The following is a 23,508-nucleotide window of genomic DNA, read 5'->3' as shown; positions in this document are numbered from 1 at the left end:
CTCATGTTTTAAATGTGTCTTTTATAAACAGCATATGTTTAGAGTTTGTCTTATATTTGTAAAATCTGGTCTATTCATCTTTGTCTTTCACTAGAGTTTTAAAACCCATTTACATTTAGTATAATTAAATTAATGTACTTAACATTTTAATTTTACTTCATGTTTTCTCACCCCTATTATGTATTTCTTTTTGTCTCATTTATTATCTTCTTTTGGATCATTTTTTTCTCATTCTATTTTTTCCTCATTCCACTTTTTCCTCTCTACTAGGTTGGAAGTCATACATTCTGTTTCTATTCTTTTTGTGATTATGTTACAAATAAGAATATGCTTTCTTAAATTTCAATCTAATATTAATCATTACCTTTACTTTCACATTGGTTAATAGAAGGATCTTAAAACAGGTTGACTTCATTTACCTTTCTTTCTACTTAAATGCTATCTTTAGTTTTATGTATCATTAAACCTCACAAGACATCATCATTTTTTTATGGCTATATAGAATCAATTATTTAGATTTGCCCATGTGTTCACCACTTTACTTGCTCTTGATTCTTTCTCAAATTTGTGATTTCTATGAGATGTTTTTCTACTTTGTGAAATACATCCTTTAGAATTTTCTATTCTGTGGTGATGAACTCTCTGTGTTTCTTTGAAAAATGTCTTTATTTGACCTTCATTAGGATTCCTTTTTTAAGAAGTAGCATCTGAGTTTCCTCTGTTTTCTTTCAGTCTGCTGAGGACGTTGTTCCCATTGTCTTCTCATTTCTGTTGCTACTTTTGAGAAGCCAGCTGTTGTGAACTGTTACTTCTTTGAAAATAACTTGTGTTTTTTTCTGTCATTTCTTTGATAGTCTCCTTAAAATTGGCTTTCTGTGGTTTCAATTGTTGAGACTAATTTTGAATTTCTTTATGTTTATTCTGCTTGGTAGCTTTTTTTGACTTCTTAAATTTATGATTCAGCATCTTCAGTTCTATGGAATTCTCAGCTGTTATGTGTCCAAATATGTCCTCTTCTCCATTCTGTCTCTCCTCTTTCATATTCCAGTTAAACTTATGTTAGTCCTTTTTATTGAATAATCTTTGTCTCTACTCTTCTGTGTATTCCATCTTTTTGTTAACCTGTGCTTCATGCTGGCACTTTTCTTTTGATCTATCTTTCAGTCTACTAATTCTCTCCTTAACTATACCTGATATTACATTACACCAACCCACTGAGTTCTTAATTTAGTTATTGGGTAAATTTTTTTCAGTTTTCTAAATTCTGTTGTTTCTGCTGTTTCTTTTCAATAAAACATTTCTCTTTATATTTTCAAGTTTCCAGTCAAGATTTTTAATCTTATTTTTTGGGCAAGGGTGGATAGAAAGTGTAGTTATTTTATAGTCTCTGATAATGTCAATACCTCAAGTCTTAATGTACCTTTTTCTGTTATCTGTTTTGTCAGTTCTCACTCATGATGTATTGCTTCTTTGTGTGCCTAGTTCATGACTCTGTACTAGACTTTGTATTTGCAGTATTACTTGTATGTATAATAAGAGTCCTGGGGTTGTGGTTTCTTCCTTCACAGAAGATTCATTGATGGGTAATACCAAACCAGAAGGTTCTTTTTTTTTTTTTAATGCTTTGAGAGAATGGAGAAAACAGCCCCTCAGTTTTTTGTAGGGCTTAATTCTCTCATAGAAACTTGACTGAGAAAGACTGTTCTGGATACAAATCTCAGGTGGTGGTGGTTGTTTTTTTTTACATTTTAACATAGTGATTTTTTTTAACATCTTTATTGGAGTATAATTGCTTTACAATGGTCTGTTAGCTTGTGCTTTATAACAAAGTGAATCAGCTATACATATACATATATCCCCATATCTCCTCCCTCTTGCATCTCCCTCCCACCCTCCCTATCCCACCCCTCTAGGTGGTCACAAAGTGCTGAGCTGATCTCCCTGTGCTATGTGGCAGCTTCCCACTAGCTATCGGTTTTACATTTGGTAGTGTATATTTGTTGGTTTTATATGCAACAAATTTCTACTAATTTATGGTGTGCTTTTTCTATGTATCTATTTATTTATTAATTGAATGAACAAACACACATTCTCAATTTCAGTGTAAGCAAATATGATCATCTTTTTGTGGTTTATGGTTTACGCTTTTTATGTATTATTTAAGAAATTCTGTCCTACTCCCAAGATTACAAATATGTTCTTTTATATTTCCTTTTAACATTTAAGTTCTTTCTTTGTCCAGAATTTATTTTTTGTACAATAGTGCAAGGTAGGAGTCTACTTTTTTTCCCCCAAGGGAAGTTGGTTATCTCACACCATTTATTGAATAATTCATCCTTCCACCACTGATTCATAGTGCCAGCTCTGTTATATGTCACAATTTCATATATGCATAGGATTTTTTTGTGTGCTTCCTATTATTTCATTAGACTATTTGTCTATCCATATGCCAATATCGAGCTGTCTTAATTATTCTAACTATTTAGTAAATGTTGCTATCTGGTAGAGCAAATTTGTCCCCCATCCTACCTGGTTCTTCCTCAAGAGTGCCTTGGCTATTTTTGGCCCTTTGCTTTTCCCCATTAAATTTAAAATTAGTTTGTCAACTTCCAGGAAAAACCTGGCTGGTGTTTTGATTGGAATTGCATTGATCCTGTAAAACAATTTGGGGGAAACCTGACATCTTTTCATTACTGAGTCTTTTTCATGTTTGTCCAACTTTCTTCAGACTGTGTCACTGTGTTATTGCAGTTTATGTGGGGGTATAGGAAATGTTAGTGTGTACCTGTTTGTCGAATTCGGTATAATTTTAAAATTTTGTTTTAAAAAATCAGTCACTGAGAATTTAGTCAATATATTTATGCATACCTGAAAGTTCTGCTATAGAAAGTGCTTACTTTTAAAATAAAGAAGCATTTTCCTTATGAGAGAGACTGTGGATTTGGGGGTGGGAGTCAAAGCTATTTGTGTCCAGGTCAGGTGCAGTATAGCATAGTGGTTAAGTGAGTTTATGTATGTGAATTTATTTACATGTGTGTGCATCCATTAAAGGCAGTAATCATAGTGGATACGGGCTTGGTTTCTGGAGCCACACGTTCTGCATTTGAATACCAGTTCCACCATTTATTGCAAAATACTTTCACAAAATATTGATACTTAACTACTTCTTGTCTCAGTTTTCTTGTCTGTAGAATGGAGTAAGTAATAATATTTATCTCTTTAGATGGTTTCAAGGGAAACCATCATGCATGATAGAGGGGAGATTAGGGTAGTAGTTGAGGTCATGGCTTTCCTTTGTAATTCCTCTCAACATCCTATCCACTGCTTTCTTATTATAATTTAGTATATTTATTAACCAAATATTAGAATGTAGTATAATGGTGAAGAGTATAAGCTTAGGCGTCTGGTTAACCTGGACTAAAATTGTGGCTTTACTTTTTCTTAGAATGTGATTTAGGGCAAATTACTTAATCTCTAGCCTTTAGTTTCCTTACCTGTAAACTAGAAATAACAATAGTTAATACCATCTCATAAAACTGTTGAGAGAGTTAAATAAGAAAAAGCAATTAGCATAGTGTCTAGCACATTTCAAATTTTGTTATGTTTTGCCATCATCATTATTTGCCATCATCATTATTATTATTGTCACCCTGCATTCTTGTCTGTAAAATTGAGATGATACAACCTGCTTAGTAATGTTGTTGGAGGACTAAATGAAATAATATATGCAAAGAGCTCAGTATGATGACTGGAAGAGAGTAAATATTCAATAAATGGTACTGTAAACAAGTTCTTAGTTTTAGTTTTTGTTTGTATTTCACACACTGTATACTAATACAAATCGAAGGTTGGGAATATAACCTTAAATTTATATGCTCTAAGTAAAAATACTTTTTACTTATATGTGGTCTAAGACTTTTTCCTTTTGTCTGTGGCCCTTGATAGGAAATAGTGATTCTCTAAACCTGATAAACATTTTGTTATCACATAATACTCTTAAAATAGTCTTATATAGAGTCAATTTTTTTTCCTTTATTTATATCGTGTCTGATAGTCTTTGGTATATATCTTAGTTTTTAATAATAGGACCTTTTAGTTTTTCCCTTTATGTTTTCTGTTACGTTTATAGTCTGCTGGAAGCCCTGTCATAGATTAAAGCAATCTTCTATTGCTAGGAAAGGTTCATTAAATGTCAGGACCTTAAGTTTAAGGTTCTATATGAGTTACACAAGTATTGTCTAAATCAGATTGTTCTTTTCTTTTTTTTTTTTGCGGTACGCGGGCCTCTCACTGTTGTGGCCTCTCCCCGTTGCGGAGCACAGGCTCCAGACGCGCAGGCTCAACGGCCATGGCTCACGGGCCCAGCCGCTCCGCGGCATGTGGGATCTTCCCAGACCAGGGCACAAACCTGTGTCCCCTGCATCGGCAGGCGGACTCTCAACCACTGCGCCACCAGGGAAGCCCCAGATTGTTCTTTTGAAATATTTAATTTTAAAGTAATTGTTGTATTGCTTTTAGAAGAAAACAACTGACAACTGAAAAAAAGAAATGGTCTTTGATCATTTTGTGTCTCATTCTACTGCTTTTTATTTTCAGAGTGGCAGGCAACACACTACCTTTTCAGCAGAATCAAGTCGGAGTCTTTTGATCTGTCTGCTTTGGGTTCTCAAGAATGCAGATGAGACAGTTTTACAAAAGTGGTTTACAGATCTCTCAGTCCTGCAGCTAAACCGGCTATTAGATCTGCTTTATCTTTGTGTATCTTGCTTTGAGTACAAAGTAAGTGATCATTGTGCCATTGCAAAGATGAACAAGAGGGGAAACATAATATGGAAAAGAAGAAGAAAATTTCTTCAATGTGTCTTCTTTTCTAATGTTTAAATTTTAGGGAAAGAAAGTGTTTGAAAGAATGAATAGTTTGACCTTTAAGAAATCAAAGGACATGAGAGCAAAGCTTGAGGAAGCTATTCTTGGAAGCATAGGTGCCAGGCAAGAAATGGTGCGCCGAAGCCGAGGACAGCTTGGTATGTACACAGTATCTTCTCCTTCTGGTGAGAATATTTTTCAGTTTCCTTGAACACTATTACAGTGATCATTTTTGCAAGTCTTCAGTAACAATTCTACACTTTTAAAATAGTGTTTTAAATGTAACTGTGAATTAACTCGAATAGCCATTTCTTTGCACATTAGAATTCCTATTTAAGTAGGGTGAGCATACTTACAATTTGCTCTGGATAATCTCAGTTTGTTTCTCTTGCCCTTGTGTGATTAATAGCATCCTTTATTTTTAAAAATAGATTTTTTAAGAGCAGTTTTAGGTTCATAGCAAAATTGAGCTGAAGATACAGATATTTCCCATATATCCTCTGTCCCCACACACATGCATGGCCTCCCTCGTTATCAACCTCCCCTACCAGAGTGGTACACTTGTTACAACTGATGAACCTATACTGATGCTCATTATCATACAGAGTCTATAGTTTACATTATGGTTCTCTTGGTCATCCATTCTATGTAGCATCACTTTTTACTCTTAAAAGTTTCCTAGTTTTGCAGTGATTTAATATACCCTGTATATAAGGCAAAGATATTGCCCATTAAACTCAAATATCAGCAAGAGAAGACAATTTTGTAGCATTTGAAACCTGTTTCTAATCCCTGGTCTGCTACCCAATAGCCGTATAACTTTGGCCAAGTCACTTAATCTCCCCACTTTCCCCTTCCTCATCCATTTGTGATTGTTTTGAGATTTTAAAAGGTAGTGTTGATCTTATCATCTTTGTAGTGACCATGTGTGTGTAAACATTTCGCAAATTCTAAAGTAATATTGTTGCTGAGAGCTCCTTAAGGTCAGGGACATGGCTTAGTCATCTGTGTACATGACATTCGCTAACAGCTCGATATATATTTGTTGACTTAAAATGTGAATGTACATTTACATGAATATTTTTTAATTATTGTTTTTGATAGGCCATTTAACTTAGTGATTGTTTTCTTAAGTAAACTTAAATATCTTTTATATGCTATGTGTGTTTGGAATTTAATAATGAATAAAACAAAGTCTTTGCCTTTGAAATTAATAGAGCACTGTTTGTTCACTTCAGTTATATACAGTTTACAATGTACCTATTGATTTTCTTTTAACTCTTTTAGTATGTACAACAACCATCTATAAAGTATGGAAATTAACTTTCTAGGTCATTTAATTATTACCAAAGCCTAATGAATAATTATCCTCATCTTTAAGATAAAATAAAACTCACAGAGGTAAATAACTTGCCTAAGATTATAAACTGATAGAACCAAGATCTTTTGACTGCCAGTTTAGTGTTCTTTATATTATACAGTAGCTCTTTCTGAGGCTTACTGTTGGAAAGAGTGGAGCTGTTACCGATATGTTTGTTACATTTTTAAACTTGTGGCCTTTGGACAGCTACCACTGTTTAAATGTAAGAAATGAAGTTCTGTATGTGGAATCTTAACCCCCCACCCCCACCCCACAAACTCATAGATACGGAGAACAGATAGGTGTTTACTAGATGTGGGGGGTAGAGGTGGACAAAATGGGTGTAGGGGATCAAAAGGTACAAACTCACCGTAATAAAATATGTAAGTACCGGGGATGTAACTTATAGCACCGTGACTCTAGTTAACAAATGTATACTTGAAAGTTGCAAAGTGAGTACATCTTAAAAATTCTTTTTTTTTTAAAAAAAAATATTTATTTATTTATCTTTGGCTGCATTGGGTCTTCGTTACTGTGCGCAGGCTTTCTCCATTTGTGGCGAGCAGGGGCTACTCTTGGTTGCGGTGGCTTCTCTTGTTGTGGAGCATGGGCTCTAGGCGGGCGGGCTTCAGTAGTTGTGGCACGTGGACTCGGTAGCTGAGGCTCGTGGGCTCTAGAGCACAGGCTCAGTAGTTGTGGCGCACAGGCTTAGTTGCTCTGCAGCATGTGGGATCTTCCCAGACCAGGGATCAAACCCGTGTCCCCTGCATTGGCAGGTGGATTCTTAACCACTGCGCCACCAGGGAAGCCCAAAAGTTCTTATCGTAAGAGAAAAATATTAGAAGCTATGTGTGGTGATGGTTGTTAACTAGACTTGTGATGATCATTTTGTAGTATGTGCATATATTGCATCATTATGTTATACACCGGAAACTAATATAATGTTATATGTCAATTGTATTTCAATTTTAAAAAAAGAATTGAAATTCTTGTCTTTGAAAAATTAAACCTTTGCAATTCTTATATATTTGGATACTTAATAAGCTAGGTCATCTAATGATAGACATTCTTAACTAAGGAGATGAGAGACAATTTCATGGAAAAAAAGTTAATGATAAAAATGAAAATAGATCACAGTTACTTATTTTGTTAACTGTCTTAATATAGACATATCTTTTTGCTTTCTTTCCCAAAATTTCTTAAAGACTGAGGTTTCAAAATCAAAGAGGTAAAGAGAGAAAGAAAGGGAACGAAAGGGAGAGAAAGCAGGAGTATCCAGACATGTCCTTTATTGTGTGTCAAATTATATTTGTTTCTCAATATTTTTAAAATTTCTATTTGAACTCTGAATTTTTACTTTCATTTTTCTTTCCATTTTCCCAGCCAATTTAAAGCTTCATGGTTTTCAAAAAGGAGCATTAGTTTTCTAGTTGAAAGCTTGAAGTCATGACTTGATTCTATTGTTTATATTTCTCCACAATTCTCAATGCCTTCTCCACTTCTGCTGGATTGGTATGAATCAGTTCTATTGCTGCTGCCCCTTAAGGAGCCCATACCATTCATTTTGCCTTCCATCCTAGAAACCGCTTGGGAGAAAGCCCCTATCTTCCTCCTGTCCTGCCTTCTGTGGACCAAAATAAATAATACTTTATGAATCCTTTTTTTAAAAAAATTATTTATTTATCTATCTATCTCTATTTATTTATTTTTGGCTGCGCTGGGTCTTCGTTGCTGCGCGTGGGCTTTCCCTAGTTGTGGTGAACGGGCTACTCTCTAGTTGCAGCGAGTGGGGGCTACTCTTCGTTGTGGTGCACGGGCTTCTCATTGGGGGGCTTCTCCTGTTGCAGAGCACGGGTTCTAGGTCCGTGGGCTTCAGTAGTTGTGACTTGCGGGCTCTAGAGCACAGGCTCAATAGTTGTGGCGCACGGACTTAGTTGTTTTGCGGCATGTGGGATCTTCCCAGACCAGGGCTCAAACCCATGTCCCCTGCATTGGTAGGCGGATTCTTAACCACTGCGCCACCAGGAAAGCCCCTCAATCCTTCTTAATTTGTTTATTTATTAAACAAAAAGTTATTGAGTTCTCAGGATGTGCCAGACACTTTGTCAGTACCTGACATAAAGGGGTGAACAAAATGAACATAATCTCTGTTCTTAAGTAGCTTATATTCTTGTGGTCATAAGTGCTATGGAGAGAAAGAAAGTAAATTAAGAGGAAAGGAAGTGGTAGAGAGTTGAGGAAGGCCTTTCTGCAGAGGTGATGAATAATTGGCCAGTGAAAATTTGTGGGAAAAACAATCAGGTAAAAGGAACAACCACCATTGCGCACATCCTAAATCAGTAGCATATGTAGTGAAACTACACACACACACACAATAATGGTAGTATAAACAAGAGTGGGAGGAAATAAGATCATATCATGCGTGTTCTTATAAACCATGGTTAGGACTTTGGGAAAGTCAGTATTAGAAAGTTTGCTTATTTAAAAGCATGTTTGTTTTTTTTATATTACATTTAGCAAATATATTTCTTCTGCAACTGTTGTGAAAAATTTTAATAAAAAGCACCATTGTCTGGTTGGTTTTTCCACTTGTACTGAGGATAAGGTGGCTGTGTATAAAATTAATAACATGTAGGATTTCTTATATGTTTGCAAATATACATGTATGTGGTCTGACTGAAATAACATTAAAAAAAGGTTTTGAAATTTGTTTGACAGAGAGAAGCCCATCTGGAAGTGCCTTTGGGAGTCAAGAAAATCTGAGGTGGAGGAAGGATATGACTCACTGGCGTCAAAACACTGAGAAGCTTGACAAGTAATTTAACCTTCTGTTTTATCTTACTGATGGGTTTGTTGAGTTTCAAATAATGATTACTTTTAGTGTTATTTTTTATATATTAGGCATTCAAATCTTAGAAGACAAAATAGTTATATTTTAGTTTTAAATTTTAGATTAAAAATGATTTGAGGGAAGAATTTTTCATATGGTATAGTAAAACAAAAGGTTACATATTCACATGTTACTCTGTTTTCCTCCAACAATCCCCTTTGGAAAATGCATTCGGCAACTATTTTTTAAATATATTTTGGGTGTCACACTGAACTAAATATTTCAGGGATTACAAAAAATTAGAAAACTAATCTTTGCCCTCTTAAAGCTTAAAATATAAAGAAAGACAAAACACTCTACAAGTCTTCTGTTTCTATCATGGAGGCAAACTAGGTACACTAACTGACCACCCTACCGCCAAAAACAATCCTAAAGGACTGCATCTTCAGCCTAAGGGGAACTGGAAGTAAACCTTTCTCACTGCCCAGGTAACCACAGGTAAAGTTGCTTGGCTTGACACTTGGCATTACAGGTGTCATGGGGCTAACATTTTTTCCTGATAGTTTGTAATTACAAGTTAGCTCTCAAGTAACTTGATTGGCCCCCACAGCTTTGAGCATATGGTGACCAACTCATTTGGGTTTGCCTAGTACTCCTCATTTTAGTAGTGAATGTCCCACGTCCCAGGGAACCTCCCAGTCCTGTCCTAACCTGGATGGTTGGCCACCCTGAGAACGATCTTCAGCCCAAGCTTTAGAGGATTCTCACAGTTGAACTTCAAGAAATATTAGCTCTCAGACAGTAAAATCATGAAACACAGGAAGCAAGTCCCTGTGAGAGCCAGCAGAGAGAGAAGCAGCAGGGTCAGTACCATATAGATGAGTTTGGCATTGTCAGAAACAGCCTTAGTCTCTACAGGCTGCTATGACAAAATACCACATGCTGTGTCACTTTTAAACAACAGAAATTTATTCCTCACAGTTCTGGAGGCTGGGAAGTTCGAGATCATGGCACCAGCAGATTTGGTGTCTGGTGAAGGCCCTCTTCTGGGTTACAGACTTCTTGCTGTGTCCCCTTATGGTTTAAGGGCAAGCAAACTCCCTGGGGCATCTTTTATAGAAGCACTAATCCCATTCTCGAGGGCTGTGCCCTGATTATCCAATCACCTTCCAAAAACTGCACCTCCTAACACCATTACCTTGGGCATTAGGTTTTCAATGTATGAATTTGTTAGGGAATGCAGATACTGAATATAACTGTGTTAAAAATTCTTAAAGTTTGAGTTTCTGCATTTCTGTCCTCTCTGTCCATGTTCGTTTCTTTTATTATTTTTCCACGTGTTGTGTTTTTTAGAAATCAAAAAGCACCAAGATACTATGCTATTAGTATGTTGCTTTATTTCTGCATTTGTATAATGTGTTCTCTTTGCTTACCTTACTATGTTTTAAGGGAGCCCTTTTTTTTTTTGGTGTTTTCCTGATTCTTTTTGTTTAACCATCTTGTTTTGTCATGTTTCTTCACAAAATCTTGCTGGAATTTTAAGTTTGAATATTATATATTTTGTTGTCCAATTTAATTCTAACTATACTGTATTTTCTCCTTAAATTTAATTTATAAAATGTAAATTCATGAACTGTTCTCTTTAGTGACAGTAATAAAGATTCAGACTTTAACATCTAAGAACGTTGAAAAGTTAGCATTTAATATATCCTTTTATTTTTGCTTTGATTTATGGGTTTTTTGTCTACTTGGATGTAATATATAGATTCTGTATATGTATTGCAACTAAAACAAATGTCATCTTTACTCATAAATCATATATAGTTATTAAGTTTTTTATTTTCATTAAATAATACTTTTGTAAATATTAGTATTCAAGTAAACCACTTCATTACATCAAGTTGTTTTATTTCTAATGAGTGATTCCATCCAGAGTCTCACTGAAGAGTTCAATCATTTTCTGTATTAAAATTTTTGTATCAAAAATTTGGGGAAATTAGACAAAACTTTATTTTTAAAAAGATCTTTTATCTTAAATAAATATGTTGAAAATCCTTGAAATAGTAATATGAATACTAAACATTTTGAATGTTGCTTTACATGAAAGCAGCCCTAAATACAAGCCCACATAGCACCACCTAGTGTCTACATACCATTCAGAATAGAAGTTTTTTCCTGTGTTTGCTGCATCTCTGAAAACTAAATATTTATGCCTTTAGTGGCACTGTAGCACTGTAATGGGGTGAGAAAGTCTGTACTGGCATGGTTGAAAAAATGTAGGTTAAAACAAAACGTTTTAAAATATGCAAAATACTGTCTTTTTCCTTATTCTCTTGTAACTTTGCATTCAGGCAAATATTGAAAAATGGTTCCCCTGAAAAAGCAAAAGGGTTCCAAGGTTTTTTATTTCTGTGCATCTTTAAGTCTTTTTTGAATTGCAGATCTATTGGCTTTTCTAAAAGATAAATATAATTTCTTATAATATTTTGTATTAGGTCAAGAGCAGAGATTGAACATGAAGCACTGATTGATGGAAATCTGGCTACTGAAGCAAATCTAATCATTTTGGATACATTAGAGATTGTTGTCCAGGTAAGAACACAAGTTAGAGGAATTTAAAGTAGTATAGATTTGATAAGTTAGGGTTGGGGGGAAAAAGTATTTATTGAACCATATAGTTACATTTAAATATCAGTAGATCCTAGAAGTTATGACCTTGCTCCTCTTCTTTTCTCATTTAAAACCTATTCATTCTCCTCCACCTCTTTTTTTTAATCCAAATCCGTCTCAGCTTCTTTTCCTTGAGGTCTTCCTAGATCCTACATTATCTTTTTCCTATTAAAATTTTTATTTGTTACTTATACATATTCTCCCTCTCTAACCAAATTGCAGTTAACATCTCTATTTTATTTATCTATTTTAAAATTGCAGACAGTTTCTGTAACAGAATCCAAAGAGAGCATCCTTGGTGGGGTGCTGAAAGTGCTACTACATAGCATGGCCTGTAATCAAAGTGCAGTTTATCTACAACACTGTTTTGCTACCCAGAGAGCCCTGGTTTCAAAGGTGGGTTATTTCTGAACCTGCTGTTTTGTCAGACTTTGCTTTCTTTATTAACATTGTCTAAGATCATTTGACACATACATTGATCATATTTTAAATATACTTATAGTTAAAATTTTAGTAATAACCTAAGACTCATGATTCTTCTTTGCCTTTTTTCTACTGCTTACCTTTTGGAATTTCTAAGAGTAGTTCTGATGTGGAGAAGGGCCTGAAATTACTAGCTTATTTTATTTTATTTATTTTTTTAAATAAATTTATTTTATTTATTTATTTTTGGCTGCATTGGGTCTTCGTTGTTGCATGCGGGCTTTCTCTAGTTATGGCGAGGGGGGGCTACTCTTCATTGCGGTGCATAGGCTTCTCATTGCGGTGGCTTCCTTTGTTGCGGAGCACGGGCTCTAGGCGCGTGGGCTTCAGTAGTTGTGGCGCACAGCCTCAGTAGTTGTGGCACGCAGACTCAGTAGTTGTGGCACATGGGCTTAGTTGCTCCGCAGCATGTGGGATCTTCCTGGACCAGGGCTCGAACCCGTATCCCCTGCATTGGCAGGCGGATTCTCAACCACTGCACCACCAGAGAAGCCCAATAGCTTATTTTAAATACGGGGCTTTTTGTGTTTTCTCTTCATTTTATTTTGGCTGTCCCTTATTGACTTGATTTATCAAGAATTCAATGTATAAGTTGTTCAGTCTGTTGAAATTAGCTTATCCTATGGTAAATGGAAAGGAAGGTGCTTTTGCTGTTTGTTCAACTACTTCAAATATTTATTTCCTATGTTTGTTTTCCTCTGGAAATGTGTGTTCTTAATACTTGAAGGTAGCTATTTCATCTTAGTCATCTTATAAGATGGAATGCAGAGCTGTTGATGAAACTGAGCCAGTGAAAATAACTTATATACTATTTTGTGATAATGAAAACATTTCACAGAATTATTATATGTTAGTTACTATAGTAGTAAGTGTTTTATGCACATTATCTAATCTAAGGTAGTCATACAATCCCACATAGATAACATTATTGGGCCCATTTTAAGGATGAGAAAACATGTCCAAGGCCGTATTACTAGTGTAATCCATACTCGAACCCAGTCTGTCTGGCTCTGTGGGCCATGTTATTAACCATTAGTAAATATTGTCCCTTAACATTCTTTTAATTCCTGGGCTACACCAACAAATCTCCACATCAGGCTATATTGACATATCTCTGGAACTTTTACTGCATAAATTCAGTGCTGGTGTTGTTTCTTTACAGTTCCCTGAACTCTTGTTTGAAGAGGAGACAGAGCAGTGTGCTGATTTATGCCTCCGGCTTCTGCGGCACTGTAGCAGTAGCATCGGTACAATACGGTCACATGCTAGTGCCTCCCTTTACCTACTTATGAGACAGAACTTTGAGATTGGGAATGTAAGTGTTTCATCTCAGGATTGTATCTTTGATTCATTAGGAAATATAACTTCTGTAGATAACTATGAAATGGGTTCGGGGGGAGCATGGAATTTTTTTGGTATGTTTTGAGTCTAATATTTGTCTTTCTATTTCTCATTCTGTGGACATCTTATAAAAGTCCAAATCTTCAGTTTTACTTCCTATACTAAAAACAATGTGTAGTAGTACAGATTTAGAATATAAATGTTGAGCTATTGTAAATTTTAATTATTATCATTAAGTGAAATGAAAGTCATAAGGAAAATTAAAAGTTAAATATCTTGGCTTGATATTTTATGATTATATGCCAGTCTTTGAAGAATTCCATGTTTTCATTTATGTTTTTTTATTTGATAATAGATTTGTGTTGTATTTTTCCTAACTTTATGAGTCAAATGTTTAGTTCATTTATTCTTAATCATGTAAGTATTTAAGGTCTAGAATATTCCATTGTGCACTGTTTTTGGTGTCTCATGGTTCTGATATGTAGTATTCTCAGTATTCTTGGTTTGTAGATATTTGTAATTTCAGTTTATATTTTCTTTTTAACCCAAAGTTTTAAAGTTTTGATGATAATTTTTAGTTGTTTCTTTTTTTCTGGCCGTGCTGCAGCTTGCAGGATCTTAGTTCCCCAACGAGGGATTGAACCTGGGCCCTCAGCAGTGAAAGTGTGGAGTCATAACCACTGGACCACCAGGGAATTCCTGATAATTTTTAGTTTTATTGCAAAGTGATCATACAATTAATATACTGTGTCTCCTTTTTGGTAGTATGGATGTGTGTGTTTGTGTGTCCAATCATGTAATTTTTTTATGAATGTTATGCAAGCATTTAAAAAGAAGGGGTACTCTTTATTTTCAGAGTATTGAGTTAAACAGATATACCTTTTAATTACATTATTCTGTTTTTCTTTATTTTTGGTCCATTTGGTGGACTGAAGGTGATGATTTAAAGCCTACACACTGTCTCTTTCTCCTTTAGGTCTTATTTGGTAAATTGATATTCATAACTATTTGGTATATTTATAACTACTATTCATAGTTATTATATCTTACTATGAATTATTCCCTTTAAAATTGAAAAAGACCCTGAATTGGTTTCATTTAAAATTTTTATATTTTTGGCCTGAATTCTGTCTTGTATGGTATTAAGATACCTCTGCTTTCTTTCTAATTTGAACGTGTCTTCGGTTACCTTTGCCTATCATTTTGTTTTCACTTTTTTGAATCACTTTATTTTAAACATGCCTCTCATATACAACATAGAGTTGGGTTTTGCCTTGTAATCCAGTCTCTAAGTTGAATTAAACCTTTTCATACTTGTTATTCTATCAGATACATCCTAGAGTTGTGTTGTATTATTTTGTTAACGCTTCCCCACCTCTCTCCTTAAGAAAATTTGTTGGTTGTTTTCATCTTGCACTTATGGTCTGTTCACCTTATTTTTTTGGTGTAGTCTTCATTACATTTAAGAAACTTTGTATTGTTCTAGTGATTACCTTTATAATTATATAATACCCTCAGCCCTCTATTTCTTTAATCATGCATTCTCAGTGGAGGCAGTATTGTCACCAAGCTAGTGAATATTGGTTCTTGGGGGGTGAAAGAAAATCTTAGCTATCACAGTGGCTTTCCTTGAGTTCTTTTATTTCTGCCATTTTTTTTCCTTTCTAAAGTGAATGGCTTCATAAATTTTTTATAATTTAAGGTAAAATATTTTATTAGAATTTTCACCTGTTTCATGACCATATTTTCCTATTAAGTGTTTCTTACCTGGTGTTTCACTGATCTTCTTTACCTTTTTGTTACTCTACATAGAATGAGATAGTTTATATTGGCCCAGGTATTTATAGGACATTCCTTCAGGAATGTGTCTGTCATGGGATTTTGCTGTTGTATACTCATCTTACCTAACTTCCTAAAGTTTCTGGTCAATCTGTTTCTAACCAGTCCCTCCAGATTTTTAGGTCATTTTGTTTCCAAGACAGATAGTATTTAATCACTTCAAAGTGAGTTTCTTACTTAAAAGAAGTATTTTTCCCATTATTTCTTAAATCTGCACCCTAGGATTCCTCACTTTTTACTATCCCCTCCTTGCCTTCCATTGAAACTGCTTCCTATTTAGCTTGTCTTGGCAACCCTTATGCATTTTTCTAATATATCGATTATGTATCAGTCTCCTCATTTTGCTGAAATACAGTTTATGGATTTTTTTCTGTTCATCTTTTATTTTATTTATTTATTTTTTTTTTTGCGGTACTTGGGCCTCTCACTGTTGTGGCCTCTCCCGTTGTGGAGCACAGGCTCAGCGGCCATGGCTCACGGGCCTAGCCGCTCCGTGGCATGCGGGATCTTCCCGGACCGGGGCACGAACCCATGTCCCCTGCATCAGCAGGCGGACTCTCAACCACTGCGCCACCAGGGAAGCCCCATCTTTTATTTTTATATGAAATCCAGGAGAAGTAGGAACTTGCTGTCTCACACTATCCTATTTTTACTGGAAGCCAAGTCCTCTTTCCTAATTCAGAACAGAAGAATCTAGTTACTTTATGGATCTTGTTTAGTTTTTGAAATAAAGTCCCTAAAATTTGACTACACTTGGAGTTTTCTTGATTCAGTCTTCTGTTATTTTAGGAAAGCTTTATATAATAGGATGAAAATAGATGATTTATCATCTTAGTGTGAGGTAGTGCCTCTACAAAGGAATAGGTAGTTTTTTAACTGGCAGTGATTTTATATAGTTTATAGAATCAAGAAGTACTAGTAGAACTAAGTATTAAGTTGTGTTGTAGGTACTGTGGTAGGCATTGGGCAAACATAGATAAAAGGACAGTCCTTATTTTCAAATAGCTTAACATCTACTAGGGTAGGAGATGAACAGCTAATGTTCAGCTAATAATTGTAATAGTAAGTACTTACTTCACATGGTTTTGTGAGGATTATATAAATTAAGTAAAACACTTATGTCAGTAACTGGCTCTGAGCAAATGCTCAATAAGTGTTTGCTATTAATATACTGAGAGGTAAGCACAGGGGACTGTGTAAGCACAGAGAAAAAGAGCTTATGCTCTCAAAAAAAAAATGACGTTGGAAAAAAAAAGAAGAGCTTATGCTCTCAAAGATGGATTATCAGAAAGAGGAGATGCTTGAACTAAGGATGAAGAATTGCCCAATCAGATGGGTAAGTAGGTGGGTAGAACTTTGTAGGTAAAGAAAATGGCACATAGATAATTAGAAAGGCATTGAGATGAGAGTAGAAAACAGGCAGAGAAGGAAACTTTTTTAGCACTTCTTAATTTTTATGGCTCAAAGGGAGAATAATAAGAGATAAAAATTGTAATTGACATGTCTGTACTAAGCTGTCATAGGGCAGACACTGTTTCTCACTATACTCTCAGTTCCCACCATATAGTTTGACATATTTACTTGGTCAGATATTCGAATTTTATCCTCAAAGCTGTGAACAGCCATTGGAGTATTTTAAGAAGACGACTGACATGTTCAGATTTACATTTTACAAAAATTTCCCTGATGCTACTTATAGCATCAGGGAGAGAGAAAAAGGGGTGAGAAAAAAGCCGAAAGATTGATTAAGAAGTTATTACAGTAATGATAAGGGCATAAACTAAAGAAATGGCATTGGGAATGGAGAAAGAACAGATTGGAACAGATTAGAGGTTAGTGTGGGTTGGATTTATGGTATGAATAATGAGAGGGGAGAATGACAATGGAATGACTCCTAGATTTTTGGCCTGAGTGACTGATTACAAGAATAGTAGCACCATTTATTTAATCAATAGGAAAAGAAGGTGTTTTTTGTTTGTTTGTTTCTTTGTTTTTTTGGCTGTACTGGGTCTTCGTTGATGCACACAGGCTTTCTCTAGTTGGGGCGAGCGGGGGCTACTCTTCATTGCAATGCATGGGCTTCTCACTGCGGTGGCTTCTCTTGTTGCGGAGCATGGGCTCTAGGCTCACAGGCTACAGTAGTTGCAGCACGTGGTCTCAGCAGTTGCGGCACATGGGCTCAGTAGTTGTGGCGCACAGGCTTAGTTGCTCCGCGGCATGTGAGATCTTCCCGGATCAGGGATCGAACCCGTGTCCCCTGCATTGGCAGGTGGATTCTTAACCACTGCACCAGCAGGGAAGTTCCAAGAAGGTATTTTAGAAGTGTTAAAACTGAGGTACCCATGCGACATTCATAAGGAACCATCTAGTAAAATATAACATCTTGGAGCTCAAGAGAGAAATATGAACTGAAGACATAGACATGTATCTGTACTGGTCCAAGGCAGAGAAATGGATGAGGCTGTTTAGAGTATGACAAGTGAAAAGGTTTCTTGACAGAATCTTTGGGAACAGTGATATTTAAGAAGGACAACTGAGGAATAAAGGAGACAGAAAAAGAGTGGATAAAGAATAGAAAAATCAGGATAAAGTGGTACCAGTGAAGATAAGGCAGGCAATTTTCAAGGCAAAAGTAATCAATACATTTAAATATACAGAGATGTCAAGTAGAATATTGACAAAAAAGTATCTTGGATTTGGCGATTACTAGGTTGTCACTGATAACCTCTTAAGAGTGGTTTCACAATGGGGAATGGTGCAACAGAAATGAATTTTCGCTAGAAAAGGAAGAATGTAAGCTCTTATAGGCATCACTCCAAAGATTCTACCTTTAAGTTTCTTTATACAGGATGTGAGTTATTTTTTCATAGCAGTGGACCTAATGAAAGGGGCTAGAATGCAAAGACCGCATCTAACACTTAAGAATTTTGTGATGCTGGTCAAGTTCTTTAACCCATCTGTAAAAATGGTATTATTATTAATAACATATACCTCATAATAGATCAATGTAAAGTCTAGGCACAACTTCTAATTCGAGTCTAACACACATTTTTATTTTTTACCCCCTTTTGTAGGCTATTATTACAGCAAGATTCTAAGCTTTATGTCCTTTTAAAAATAAGATTTCAATATAAATATTTCATTACTTTTTCAAAAATATTTTGCATAGAATGGTATTTTTTTTTTTTACTAACCTTTTCCTTTTAGGAAGTAAAAAAAAAAATACTTTTTCGCTTTAAGCTTTCCTGTATTAAATGTTTACCTGGCAATTTCTCTGTTACAGAACTTTGCCAGGGTTAAAATGCAGGTAACCATGTCACTGTCTTCCTTGGTGGGCACATCTCAGAATTTTAATGAAGAATTCTTAAGACGTTCTCTAAAGACTATACTGACATATGCTGAAGAAGACTTGGAATTGAGGGAGACAACATTTCCTGATCAGGTCAGAAATGCTACTTTTTAGAGCATTAATTGAAACAGGAATTGTAAATAGGCATTTTCCAAATTGTTAGATCAAACTTTGGTTTTAGCTGGAGGAACCTACATTTTTCTTTCATCCATGTGTGTCATAGATAGGGCTGAATCTCTTTGTTTTAATAAGCCACCCTCCCTTCTCAGCATGGTTAATATCTTTGGTGTTTAATTCTGTGAATTTATACCAAAATAATGTTAGACTTAGGCAGTATGGACAAACAAAAAGCTTTATGATTAAACTATTCCCACTGATTAATGTAATTTGCCTCAAAAACTAAAGTTTCTACAAACTACCTTTTGGGAAAATCTGAAACATAGGAGAAAATTTCCTTTTGTGTTCTTTTCCTGTATTCCCTATATCCCTATATGTATTTTATTTCTACTTACAGTTCTACTTGTTTCTGGGTGAGAGAACTGAAAAAACAGTCTGCTGAGCAATTTGTATAAAGTTTACTACCCTTCACGCATCTTACCCCAGCATACCCAGACTCTTTAGAACTATATCAAAATCATATTATTTGTTTTGAAATCTTTAGATGCTTATCTGAAATATCTTCCAAATTAATTTAATGATTGTGAATGAATAACAGTTGAAGGATGTTTTTCATACAATTCTCTGCTACAGGTCCAAGATTTGGTTTTCAATCTCCATATGATCCTTTCTGATACTGTTAAAATGAAGGAACACCAGGAGGATCCTGAAATGTTGATTGATCTAATGTACAGGTAACATTTGTTTGATTCACTTATACCTTGTATAATGGGGCTTAAATTAGTCCAATACACAGAAAACATGAGATTAAAAAAATACAAAAATTATTTGTTGTTTTCTAATGGTAACTGAAAAGTCAATATGTGCTTTATCAGATCTCCTGTGTCACTTCTTCTTTTAAGAACTATGAATAATTGTTCGGTATATTTATTGATTATCAAAAACAAGAGGATTATTTAAAATAATGACACATTTAACACCTTGGCATCCTGGGCCCTAGATTTCCTAGGAAGGCCCAAGATCCATATTTTAAATGTAAACATCAGTTCTTTAGGAAGAAAATACAGTGTATTAACATTTTACTACAGTATTAATTTTGCTGATTTTAAATATGATTTTGCCTATAGGATAATATTTATAGGGTATTTTGAGAATTTTGTAATTCCTGTTGCATCTTAAAAGATGTAAGTAAAACTTGACTTTTTCTTTGCCATATGACCTTCTCTTTTTACAGTTTTGGAGTTCCTTAAAGGCACAAAGATGATACAGTGAAACAATCTTTTATAAATTTTTTTCCTTGAATACAAAACTTGTTTATATTCCCATAATAAACATGTAAATTCCCAGTTTTTCCCTTACTGATTGTTTCCTTAGTGTCCAGATTTTCGTATAAAATGTCCTTTTTTTAGCCCCCCACTGCAAAAAACTGATATTACCATTCCATTGGCCCACAGTTATTTCTCTAAGCATACTCAAAGACATTTTCATACTACCCAAAAACTTGTCTTAATAGGTTGTGTTCAATAACAGAAACCTAAACACTGAACAAGCAATTTGAACTCCCTTCCAGCTTGGGAAGCAAATGCTAATTGAGAAGAATTTCTGTTCTAACTAGAATTGCCAAGGGGTACCAGACCTCTCCAGACCTGCGGCTGACCTGGTTGCAGAACATGGCTGGCAAACACTCGGAACGCAGCAATCATGCTGAAGCTGCCCAGTGCCTCGTTCACTCAGCAGCACTTGTTGCTGAATATCTGAGCATGCTGGAGGACCGGAAATATCTTCCTGTGGGATGTGTAACATTTCAGGTAGGAATCTGCCAGGTTTACATTAAATCAAGGTATGTCCTTTTTTGGATTTAACTTTTCTCACTGGTGTTTAGATTCATTCAGCTTGTAAGGAAAGCATAAAGACTGAAGGCGATACTTCAGTAGATGAATTAACATTTCACTATCACTTTCATTAATACATTTTTAAAGTATATTTCTCGTTAGTTCTCTTCCACATTTTCTTACCTCTGCATTATCAGTGCTGTGTATATTTATTCTCTTTGCCTATACTGCTGTGGACTTTGTAGCATCTATGAAATACATTCAAAATATTGAGAATCAGAATTCAGTGGAAACTCTTAATTAGCTTTTAATTAAAATACCAGGTAAACCAACATTCTCCATTCCCTGTATAAATATGCTAATATATGACTCAGAGATGATAGTTTATGCTCTAGTACGGTTACATCCCCCTTACCCACTAGTTGAATTCTTTACTTACCAAGAGTTAGTTATGCTTTGCTTTTCTTAAAACCTGTTAAGGCCAGGTTTGGGAAGTTACAAAATTTAATTAAATATTATGTTCTCTGATAAATCTAAATGCAAAAAGAAAGTGAGTTATTGTTTCTCGGAAAACCAAGTTGAATGTTTTGCAAAGGGATCAGACAAATAAAGAAAGAATGGGGGAAAAGCTCCAAGAAGTCTAGGATAATTTGATAATCTTTTAAGTTCAAGTTTTACTCTAAAGAAACCAAAACTGGAAATCTTAAATAAGGGTTGCATTGTGGGTATTTAGTCAAGAGAGATTACATGGAACTCTGATCTCAAGACCCATACACAAAGAAAAGGCCTTAGATCTACTTCAGGAAATTGACAAATGAGTGTATATCTTCTGTGAATATTTAGGTTCAAATCAAATATTTAAGGTATGTAGGTATCATTTCTTTTTTAGAAATTATGGCTGATCCCAATCTCATTGGGTAAGAGGGCTTTTAATATACCTGAGTTTTCTCATTAACTTGATGTATGTTAGGCAAGCCAAGGTACCATTTTTGTACCTTATTTTCCCTGAAAGAGAGTTTTAGCAAGATCAATTAAATTAAAAGTAAAGATTGTTTAAGTCTCCGTAGGTGTTCTTTGTGATATTATGATTTTCCTTAGCCCATGATTTTTCTTAATTTTCTTTCTTGCAACTTTTTATTAATGGAAAAGTTATCTAGCAGTGGTGTTACACTTTATTGTCATCTTCACAGTACAAAAAGTTTTTGGAGATTTGTCTTTTATCTTTGCATTGACTACCCTTTGCTTGAAAAAACTTAAGCTGATAGCTATATTTCATCGTCAATTACTTCTTCATATACATCTTTCATGTTAAGAAATTAATTCCATTTCACAAGCCTTAAACATTTTTTTCCTCCTAGAATATTTCATCTAATGTTTTAGAAGAATCTGCAGTTTCAGATGATGTGGTATCTCCAGATGAAGAAGGTATCTGCTCTGGAAAGTACTTTACTGAGTCAGGACTTGTGGGATTACTGGAACAAGCAGCTGCTTCTTTCTCTATGGTAGATGACTCTTATTCATTTCTTCCCACAATTACATACTTCTTAATTATTAGTGACATGTATATTTATGCTTTCTGCCTACGACCCTGCTTCTCCTTTATGATAGTTTTCTCTAAGTACCTTAAGAACCATGTAGTAACATTTTCTTTCTAGATTCATCATTGCTTATTCCTTTTTATTTTAATAGTCTGTCACTTCCTCCAGTGTTTGTCATCTGCTTGTTTGTGAACCAACACTTAGTCTATAAGAGATTTTTTTTTTTTTTGCTTTACAAAACTTTACCACCAAACATTTTCTAAAACTTTAAAATTAAAAAAAAAAACCCAGCAAAACAGAAAGCCTGTGGTACTCAGGAAAATTATGGCCACTCATCCCATTGGTTGCATAGTGAGTTCTATTAGGTAGATATTGAAGTGTTATCAGGAGCTTTATGAACTGCATCCTAGATCCCTTGTCTGATCTACCCTACCATGCTATAACTCTAATCCTTGTCCCTCCCCATCTGTATGTGAAGAATTAAAGCAGTCATGTGGATCTGAGATGGGATGTTTGTTGGAGAAGGAAAAAACAGCCAGCCAAATCCCTGCTTACTTTCTTGAACCATGGTGATATGGTCACCTACTTTCTGTGAGTTTTCTGCTGAGTGTTTAGTATCCCAGCACCAAGGTTGGGAGACAGTGAGGTTCATGTTAAGGTAAAAGGGAAGCTTGATGTAATATACAGTGTTTCCCACCTTCCCCATTGTACTATTATTAGGAATTGTTTATTGCTTCTCCTGGCCTTAACCCTCCCCAGAAATATATTGGTTATGGGTATAGATTTAGAAGGCATACAGTCAGAATTCAGATCCTGGCTCTGCTGCCTTAGTAGTTAAATCACTTCAGGCACAAGTTACTCAACCTACCGGTGCCTCACTTTTCTTAACCATTAAATGCATCAAATAATAGTACCTACTTCAAGGAATGTTATCAGGGTTAAATGAGTTAACCTATGTAAAGTGCTTATCACAGTGCCTGGCTCCAAGTAAGTTTTAATGTGTTTGCTATTATCATCCTCTTATCATTACTGGCACTTAGAAGCAATTCATTTAATAATGATTCTGAGATTCAAAGAACGTTAGGCATTGGTCCACTTTAAAATTTCTTGTTTTTGAAGACCTTGATTGTCCCGATTCCTACCCCAGATCTCTGTTCCTTGAGTTTCAGTTTAAGTGATCTGAACTAGCAGGGAAAAAAAGTTTTTTGGTATTAATGGAATATTTTAATAAATATACATTCTCTGTGTATATGTGTTTAATTTTAATAATTCACAGCAGTGAA

The 23,508-nt window shown here is 35.0% G+C and overlaps 1 protein-coding gene across 5 annotated transcripts in view; it reads left to right on the top strand.

Moving 5' to 3' along the window:
* Positions 1-23,508, top strand: part of DOCK7 (dedicator of cytokinesis 7) — a 200,107-nt gene that overhangs the window by 152,028 nt on the left and 24,571 nt on the right. For 4 of the 5 annotated variants that reach the window (XM_082616171.1, XM_082616170.1, XM_082616169.1 and 1 more), the window contains 10 exons: positions 4,597-4,779; positions 4,889-5,024; positions 8,945-9,041; positions 11,552-11,648; positions 11,988-12,122; positions 13,372-13,524; positions 18,673-18,831; positions 19,489-19,589; positions 20,471-20,663; positions 22,046-22,189. In XM_082616171.1, the coding sequence (XP_082472297.1) occupies positions 4,597-4,779; positions 4,889-5,024; positions 8,945-9,041; positions 11,552-11,648; positions 11,988-12,122; positions 13,372-13,524; positions 18,673-18,831; positions 19,489-19,589; positions 20,471-20,663; positions 22,046-22,189 (1,398 nt within the window). The remainder of the gene's footprint in view (positions 1-4,596; positions 4,780-4,888; positions 5,025-8,944; positions 9,042-11,551; positions 11,649-11,987; positions 12,123-13,371; positions 13,525-18,672; positions 18,832-19,488; positions 19,590-20,470; positions 20,664-22,045; positions 22,190-23,508) is intronic. The other variant, XM_082616172.1, reaches the window with a different exon arrangement.

Source organism: Mesoplodon mirus, assembly GCF_964341445.2.
Source record: "Mesoplodon mirus genome assembly, chromosome: 3".
Taxonomy (NCBI): domain Eukaryota; kingdom Metazoa; phylum Chordata; class Mammalia; order Artiodactyla; family Ziphiidae; genus Mesoplodon; species Mesoplodon mirus.
Note: the sequence above shows the minus strand (reverse complement) of the source record. Positions and strands in the feature narration are given on the sequence as shown.